Source organism: Scardinius erythrophthalmus, assembly GCF_964197995.2.
Source record: "Scardinius erythrophthalmus genome assembly, chromosome: 1".
NCBI lineage: Eukaryota > Metazoa > Chordata > Actinopteri > Cypriniformes > Leuciscidae > Scardinius > Scardinius erythrophthalmus.
Genome location: NC_138221.1, coordinates 36699327 through 36709335, shown reverse-complemented (window position 1 = coordinate 36709335; position 10009 = coordinate 36699327). Strand labels below are relative to the sequence as shown.

Sequence of the window (10009 nt, the reverse complement as noted above, 5' to 3'; positions counted from 1 at the left end):
TTCAGGAACTCTTTGAAATCAACGAAGGTATTTTCCTGCTAAAACACTCACATATCACTGTGACCTGGCATCCATTGAATCCACACTCATACAATGAAAATAATTCTGCAATTATGATATAGTAATGTTATACATACTGTATATAACCTTGTATACCACCATGGTACTGTATGATTACCATTTTTATAGACCATGGTACTTAAAAGAATACAACTGCATTAGCAAGGTAAATTTCTAAAAATTTCTAATTTCTTACCGTGTACACTATACCGTTCAAAAGATTGGGGTTAGTAAGATGTTTTATTTTATTCAGCAAGGACACATTAAATTGATCAAATAATAACAGTAAAGAGATTTTAAATGTTACAAAAGATTTGATAAATGCTGTTCACCATTTCCCAAAAAAATTGAAGCGGCACAATGCTTTCAAAATTGATAATAATAAATGTTTCTTGAGTAGAAAATCAGCATATTGGAATGATTTCTGAAGGATCACGTGACACTGAAAAATTCAGTTTGGACATCACAGAAGTAAATTTCATTTTACAATCATATTAATTTAAAAAGTTTTTAAAATATTACTGTTTTTACTGTATTTTTTATCAAATAAATGCAGCCTTGCTGAGAATAAGACACTTCTTCCAAAAAACAATACAAAATCTTACCGATCCTAAACTTTTGAATGTCAGTGTAAGTGAGCAATTGATCAAATTGAGGAAATACTGTGTGTAGTGCATTTTTTTTTCAGGCTAATTTATTAAATACACAGAGTGGTTCAAAAGCATGATATCTAATAAAAATAAAAATAAAAAATGGAAATCGAGAGTTTTAATATTTCAAAAATGTAAAATATATGCAGTAAAATTGTCATTCCGATATTGCATAATATAAAATGTAATATATGATGTAACTGAAAATAATATGCACATGCTTTTGGACCAACCTGTCAGAATTTTTATTAGCCACAAAATAAATTGTATGCATAACACTGGGCAGAAATAGCTGAAACATTCTCATTCGAGAGGATTGCTGTATTGATAAGATCTGCATTTGACTGTAGTTTTTAGTTTTCAGAATCCACAAAGATCCTCGGTCATCAGAGTCAATTGTACTGCACTCACTGCTGGTGTGCGAGAGAGAGAGAGAGAGAGAGAGAGAGAGAGAAAGAGAGAGAGATTAAAAAATAAAACCCTCAGGGTGATGGTGGGTAAGGACACTTAACTCATCGCATGCATCATCATAGAACACATGATTCGTATAGCAACTTTTTCTGAACAAAAATGAATAAAATCCTCTTCTCTTGACAAATATAAATATATTTATGTTAGGGATAATATCTACAATAACATTTGCCATCATAAACACCAATGGTATTGGGGGTTGACAGAGCAGATTAGCACTCTTGCTATGGGTACACGCACTTTCGCAAAGACAGCAACGATGCGGATGGGGAGGGTTCGGCTATGAGAAGGCTGGTGGTGCGGAGAGCAGCAGGGGTTTAGTCCCGAAAGCCAGGCGAATTGCCATCCTCCTCCAGTTCCCACTGAAAGTTTTGCCCTGTCATTTGGTAGAACATCATGTTAAAGGGCTTGTAGAATTTATGCAGTCTGCGAATGACATCGGGCTCTATTTTGGGGTGAGTTCTGCCCTTGGACTTGCCAAGGCACCGAGGGGTACTGCTATCCTCTGGCTTCTTCAAGCATGGGAATCCCTTGGTTTTATTAAAATAGAAATGTTTGTCGGTAACAATGCGCTTGAGTCCCAGGAAATCCTGCACCTTTGCCATCTCGCCGGCCGGATCAACGATAAGCCGCTCTCCGCTGACAAAGTGCATCTGCGAGAGGGGGAAATACTGCATCCAGCTCTCCAGGTGAAGTGCATAGATCCCTATTCGCAACGCGCTCCACGATGCGTCGATCAGGCCCAGCGTTCGGTTCTTGAACGCCAGCACTTCGAAGGTAGGGATCTCCGGCCTCTTGGAGAGCGTCTGAGTATAGTCCGAAATGGCTCTAGTCACTGGATTGCGGACGACTATGATTAGTTTAATGTCTCTCGCCATCGAGTGGATCCGCTTCGGCGCGCTGTTTGTCACAAAATAGCTGGGCGTCTTCTCCATTGTGATCTGTCCCTCCAGAGTAGACGGCATCAGCTCCCTGCAAACACCAGAAGCGAGGCGAGTAAATTAGTGTGAAGCAGTAATTCGCACCATCTTTATCATTATACGTAATACCCAAGGACACAGTATGTGCAAAAATTGATTCAGCCAGTAAGTGGTAAATTATTTGAAATCACACATGAAGATAACTGGTATTATCACTAGACATAATATTGCAAGTAGAAGCGTACAGCTAATTACGGCCATGGAGTAACATACAAGAGATAAAAGACCGAAGATGAAACGCGTACGTGTATGAGAGTGTTCGTTGTTTAATTGACTCCAACTGTGTTACTCCTGGCGCTGTTTTGGAACTTTAATAACAAGCGCACTGCATATCATTAATACTACTGAGCCTGGGGTATTGTTTTATCATACATTTATTCAATGTTACTATCCCAGCAGGCACAAATGCTTTTTACAACATTTTTTTTTTTTTTTTTATGTTTCATTGTGGTCGCAGTTAGGTAATGTTGCATTATAACATTCTAAAAATCACACAGAAAAAGTTAATTTGAAGAAAAACAACTCTTTTGGAATATTACAATTTTGTAAATAAGATATGTTTTCTATGTTTTCTTTAACCTCAAAATTTCAACAGAATGTATGCACACACATGCACACATATTGCATATATTGACACAGTTATTTTTTTTTTAAAACATACGGTAATCTTTCACGAGTTCACACTTACAAATAAGTCAGATAGAATAAATGCGTATTTGGCGTGCTGTCCGAGGAGAGGGCTCCGGGCTCGGTATTCGGCCCGAACCCAGAGTACTCCCCCCGTATTCCTGGCTGTGAAAGAACAAGCCAAGAGTGAGGAGTCGGGGTGGTGGAGGGATGCTGAAAACTGTCAAGGAAGTTAGATGAGTTGACAGAGTGAATATATATATATGCTTCCTCTCATGCTGATAGGGTAGACATGGTAATTGTTTGATGAGTTGATTGGTTACTTGATTATTTGAACGTGCTCCTCCCGAACTTTGTTAATAAAACATGATTAAAAAATGTTAAAAAAAAAGAAAAAAAAAGAAGAAAAATTAAAAAAATGGCTTAGTTCAAATGCAAATCTCTGCCAGAAAACCTCAGTAAAGTTTTGAAATAACATGACATTAATGTCATAACATTTAGATACAAATTACTTACCTGTATAATGGGAAATTTATTTTTGTTACACCCTTTTTTTCGATAGTCCACTTAACTTTGCAACTACAGTACATGTCAGCTCTCATTTGAGTATTAGTAGACTGTTAGGTTAGGGTTAGGTGTTTGGGTCCGGGTTAGGAGAATAAGTTATTTATAGTCAGAATGTCTGTTGTGGAGCATCAAAATAAATTGTTAACATGTAGTTGTGAAGTTACTTATATTTAGTAGAATGTCTAAAGTGTTACCGTTTATTTAAAAAAAAATGCTTTATGGAAATAAATTAATCATATAGTCTTTCATGTAATTTGTATTCAAAAAGTCATTTCTAAATATTATTGAAGAAATGTAAAAATTTGACACTGGAATATAACTAATACTTTATTTTGTTTCTGGTAAACACTTTCATTTGTAAGATTTGAAGACATTTTGATGATATATGTAGTACCAGGCAGGACATGGTAAAGAAAATGTTGATAAAATAATGATTTTAGTTTCCTGAAAGGTTGCAAAGGAACCATTACAAAAATAGAAGTTTATTCAAGTGTGCTATTATTTATTTTAAACTAAAAATAAGAAAGCATACTTCCAGGCTGCTTTTCATGTTCAGGCTCAGAAATATACTTGAAATGACTCTTAAATATACTTGACTTATACTGACAGAAAGCGTAAGTAGCCTATATTTGGCCTATACTTGTACTCAATCTTTGGACCTAGATGCACTTAAAAGTATAATTAAGTAGTTATGTTTACACTTAATTTAGTAGCCTATCTTGTTTGAAAATATTGATTTATAAAGAAAACATACAAGTATATTTACAGTATAAAACTACTAAGCTAGTAGTTTACTGAGAGTAAACTTCAAAGTACTTTCATTAACTAGAAAGTGTCCTACAAGTATTTAACTAGTATAGTTGCAGTAAAAAAAAAAGAATAAAAAAAAAAAGTTGCAGTTGTCAATCACCGCGCTGGTGTGGATACTGTCAGTCGCAATCACAGATTTTACTTTTTGGAAGTATGACCAACATAAGATTTTTCACTGGAAAATGTCATCTGAACAAGCAACATCCACTTTTGTTCTGACCAACTAAGGGGAAAAAGCATTGCAGTAAATCACGCTCATTAAATCTAACGATCGCTTATCATTTCACGTCAAACCGTGCAAATTATACTTTGTTCTCAAATTGTTAAAGTTAACAACATCAGCATTGCGTGACTACATTTAATGCCCTTCCGATATTTATCCTTGTTTTCGCATGGGCCCAAAGACATGCTCGAATTTCCCGCGGAAATCCACCAGTACCACTGGAATTAAACACATTATTACAAGCTTACCGTTTTGAATCGAGCTAAGGCAAGCAGATAGTTTTGAACACTGGCTGGTTATGTACTTGCTCAAACATTTATTTAGGATCATTTTAACCCAAAAATGTTACGGACTGCAGCTTATTTTTTGTAAGGGAAATGTGCTTACAACAACATTTTTGTTAAAAAGTGTATTTAATACATTTTAAACCTAGCATCTGTCGTAGTAAGTTCATAAAGTAAAAACATTATCAACATCTTCACTGCTTAAAGGCATCCAATGTCCTTTCTCCTCTTCTTGCTCTGATTAAATGTTCAAATGCCTCACTGGAAAGAAAACATTAATTATGACAGTTTCTATCAGAAGAGACGCTTGTGCTTGGAGTGATATATCTGAGTGATTACAGTCAGCTGTTTGTCACCGTGTGAAGTATTGTGACTTTTTATCATCAAGATCAAACTGGGAGATGAATCAGTGCAGTAGGAAAGAGTCATTCATAAGTGAAGGAAATTAAATAAATATTTATCTCTCTTTTGAGTTTATATTGCAATGTGATACGTGCCTCAAGAGAGCAAAACAAATGAATATTTAGCAAGCTCTCTGCTCTATGATCTATTCATAATGATCCCTCATTAAATCTCACAACAAGAATTTGACCTAAATGTATGACTACATAATTAATTTGCCTTCAGTTCTACGTAATTGAGACAATATGAGGCCCATCATTACATTCAGACCCCCCCCCCAATAAAAAATACAAATCATAATATCATATTCATATCAAGTAATATGTATATTCACTAAAAGAAGATGATTTTATTCAATAGCCTAGTAAAAAATAAATACATATTTCACAGAATGACTGCTAACAGAATACAATAACATATTATAATGTAATGGCAATGTTGGAGAAGCTATTATAAAACTGAAGCTTGTCAATGACAGCCTTGATAAAGTAAGCCTAACTTCTACAAGCTAACTTCATTGAAGCTTTTTAAGGACAAGCTATTAATAATATTTAACTATCAGATAATATAACAATTTAATTAGATAATTTATCATTTAACAGTATTTCACTGGTTTAAAAATAATGAGGGTTTTTGAATCGAGATTAGGGTGATAGCATACATTTACACAATAGCCTAAATTACAATATTTGTTAAATAATATTTTTCCATATAAAAGCCAGAGACTTAAGAGACTTAAGCTTAAAATAAATGAATACAAAAGTACAAAATAATAGAAAAAGTAGCTTGTTTTAGATAATGTTATATTATTTTGACACTGTAAAGTTGGTAGTGTCGCTTCCTTAAACCATGGGATCAATGTTACCAGCTTTGGGGAAAGATAAGTGGTAAAAAAATGCAAAAGCTTTTGAAGAGAGACAAAATAAATATATGGTTTTAAATACACACAGTTGGTGGTAATGCAATCCTGTCTGTGGCTGTATAGACCCAACCACCAAAAGCCAAATATAAACTTTTGTCGAATGATTTCGGCTGATTGCAGCATTCCAGGCTGAGGGTCTTTAGGGCACAGTGGTTAAAAAGCGGGTTTAGCTGAAGCCTGTCAAAATGTTCGGCACTCTTTATCATGTAACTCTTGACATGTTTGCTTTCTCGTTGTGTTTGACCTTTCCAGCTTCAACGGAGCAGAAAATAAATAAATAAATCTGAGTCTTTGTTAAACCTGCCATAAAGCAATAAATAAATAAATAAAATCACAACTTAAACACCTTGTTGCACACACTTTCTCAAAACTACAGACAAATTAAACAAATATTAAAAGCTTTTTGTAACTTTACATTGAACAACAGCACTCACTTTTTTGCAATGACAAATACTTCTACAGTGAAATGAAGAATAGGTTCCTCATTTATTATGGATGCAGATGGATTGAGCAGATATGTAAGATATGAATCAAATCCTATTATATTAAAGTATACCTCAGTTTGCAGGCGAAATGTTGTCAAAAAATGACAATGTTATGTGTTGTGCATTTCTTAAAGTTAAAATACTTTCTCCTATCCCAGTTTAATATGCAGAGACAACTTTTAATCAGCATTTGTAGGTTGATTTTGCCCCAAAATAGTACGACTTTGGCTCATGTGGCACTTCATCCATCCATCCATCCATCCATTCATCCATCCATCCATCCATCCATCCATCCATCCATCGGAGGGGGCATTTGGGAAACTTGTTTGAAAAAGTTGAAAAATATAAATTAAAAAATTCTCAAATATGTTTTTTTTTTCTATTCCATTTTAATCACCAATGCTACCAATTATAATAATGAAAACAAAGTTATTCTAGTAAAATAGTGTTTGAAGCAACAAATAAAAAAGTGACTTTTGCCTCTTGTTCGGTTAATTAATGAGCTAAAGTAACACAATTTTTGAACAACTTAATTTGTGTTCAATAACCCCACTAATAATGCCCAGTATGGTACCAAACTTCTACAGTAGTACAAATAGGTTCTGTAATCATAAAACGAGACATTGCAAAGTTTGTAAGTACATCAGGAGTTTATTTAAATGGCACTTGCCTGATGGTTTATGCTTCCACTTCCGAGACTTGGAAAAGCATGAAAAAGTCCTGGCAGAAAGCAATGCATAAGGATGTAGTGTAACGACGCCCAGTTCCAGGAATGCACTAATATTTTGTTGGAAGTTCCAGTTTGCAAAAAATTATTAGTTAACACTAAGTTGTCAACACTTCGGAAAAAAAGAATAATTCGGCGTTACACTACATCCTTATGCATTGCTTTCTGCCAGGACTTTTACAGGCTTTTCCCAAATAACGGAAGTGACCTCGACGTCCGGGTTAGCGGTAGTTTGAGGTCATGGTGCAAAGGACCCTAGGTTGATTTTACTCCGAACCATCCCTTTAAGCCTTGTCTGTGAAACTGGAAAAGTTAAGTTGTGTGTCGACCCTTTTAAACTGATTTGATTTTAATGAAATAAATTAAATTAAGTAAGGGTAATGATTTTTTTTTTTTGAGTGAATATTGCTGATCAAATTTCAATCTATATGTAGAGAATGTCTTCTGATGTGACAGCTGTCGCTCTTGAGCAAATATGCTGATAGCACGAGCCAATCAATCATTGCATGTTGGACACATTTTAAATGAGCATCTCTCCAGGCCGCATTCGAATTCTCCTAGAGCAACACATCAAATAGAGAACATATATCCTCCATGCCCCTCAGCACACGCATGCACACACTCGCTCACAAGTGCCGCTGTAATTTAATTTCTGTAACAGTATTGCACTTCTGATGGGTAATTTCCCAATGGATTATGCTTTTCTCAACATGCTATAGAGCTGTGGCCACTTCTAGAGCAGTAATAGGATATAAAACACATCTGTAGATAGCACAGTGACTAGAAAGAGTATTAGTTTTCATTACATTCCATCAATGTTCTGCACTTCCTCAGTGTGGTAATGAATGACTAAAGATTTTTTGCCCTCTCAAGGTCTTCAGGAGCTGGCTATTTAAAGTCCACGATAAAGCATACGAGATGCCCAGGACGGGGGTTTGTTTGCTCGCAAGTTGAATCAAATAATAAAACTTGCTGAGAGCAACCAAAACGGGGGAAAAACCTATAATGAATCACCTTGGATTCACCTATGTAAATCGCATCTAAAGTACAGGCGCAACGAACAGCAGACCTCGATGTTTAATAACAACACGTCATGCTTCTCCGGAAGAAACGTTCCGTCAACAGGACAGATGACTGATGCTCAAGGTAACCTTCTTCATTTAAGACAAGCATATAAGCGGCCATTGTCCTCATCAAGCTCGTTGCAACTCATTATATGTGTAATTGCAAAAATATGGAGATTACGGAGGCGCGATACCTTCATTTGTGATTGAGGTCGAACTCATTTTGATTGTGAGTGAATCAGTCATGGATGGTGTACATTTAAAATGTCAGAGGGAGGGAGAGGTGGAAAAGAAAACAGAATGCTGATAAACAAGCTAATTTTCCTACGCGCCGCGGATGACTCGGCTGGCCTCGCGCTCAGCTGGAACGGTGAAAAACTGATACAAATGGTTAACAATTGCTTATGCCTGCATGAGGAGTTGCAGCATGACACGGGTCATTCGGGTGGGCAGGTAAATACAGCGCGAGGGGCTGAAGAGGCTTCCCTCGCCATCTGCTGTTTACCTACTCGCGCAAATCGCATAATACACCGGAGCTATTTGTCTATAGGCCTTGTCGTGCTTGCATAACGCTTGGATAAACATGCTTAGGACAACTAGACTTAAACAAGACAAATTCCTTCCCTTAGCTTCGTGGATCATTTGATGTGGAGGGATTTTTTCTGCTTAATAAACAAAACAAAATAAAAAACAAATGCATGATGCTTAGATGATTGTGAAATTCAAGTCGTGCATGGTTTTTCTTTTCTTTACATTTAACAGGCATTCTGCGAATGGCAGGTAAGCACACTTAAGACTAAGGACTAGCGGTCTAATGAACACCATTTTTATGGGAATGTTGCTTTCAGAGCGCAAAACTATATTGCCTCTTTGTGCTTTGAAGTTAAAAGCATTCTAATTGGCACTTGCTGTGATCTACGACTGAGAAAGGTAATGCGTGGTCCTGAGGTATTATTTCTGGTCCAAATGCATCTTTCTAAGCCTCTTCTCTGTCTCCAAGGCAGATATGAAAGGGAAAAAAAAGACAACTCACCTCTAGGGTTAGAATTTCTAAGGGCCATATTGTTCATTTTTATTATACATTTTTTTTTTTTTTTTTGTAAAATTTGAAGGTAATTTAATGCAAATGTTAGTCGCTGAATTCTGAATAGCTGTTGGTATGTAAATAGATGCTAAATTAAAGTTTGGATTGCAATAACAGGAATAATTTGCAATGCAATACAACTTTTGTAGTGTCCCACTTTTGAAAATTAACTAAACATGAACATCAAAATTAATTAACATCATAATTCGTTTTAATTTTATATAAACTAATTATTCCTCGACAATAGTCATAGACCATCTTCTACAATGTTCCATAAATGAAAGTTTTTTTTATGAAATATAGATAAAATACAATTTCAAACACCAATTACTAATATCCATTGCTAACCTTTTTACTTTTTTAACTTTTTTTTTCTGTGTCTATGATATTATATTAGGTATTTCATACAAAAAGGATATTCCCAGCAGCATTAATTGCTCCTCACAGTGAGATAACCTTACATTGTTTGCTTCCTTTTATAACTCTGAATAGTTTCACACACAATGTTTCCCACAACAGCTCTACCTCAGTTGTTTATCAAGGGAATGTAATGGCAGAATTGCCTGTTTGTTTCAAGAGGAGGGAGGGGCTCGTGGCAGAGATTCAAGAAGAAGTCAATAACAAGAGCAAGACTTTTCCAAAAATAACTCAGT

At 35.6% G+C, this 10009-nt stretch overlaps 1 protein-coding gene across 1 annotated transcript in view; it reads right to left on the bottom strand.

Moving 5' to 3' along the window:
- Window positions 1–1498: 1498 nt before the first annotated feature.
- Window positions 1499–10009, bottom strand: part of hs3st4 (heparan sulfate (glucosamine) 3-O-sulfotransferase 4) — a gene marked incomplete at its 3' end in the record, with an annotated part of 142041 nt that continues 133530 nt past the window's right edge. Inside the window, exon 2 of the mRNA XM_081363185.1 lies at window positions 1499–2153. Within this exon, the coding sequence (XP_081219311.1) occupies window positions 1499–2153 (655 nt within the window). The remainder of the gene's footprint in view (window positions 2154–10009) is intronic.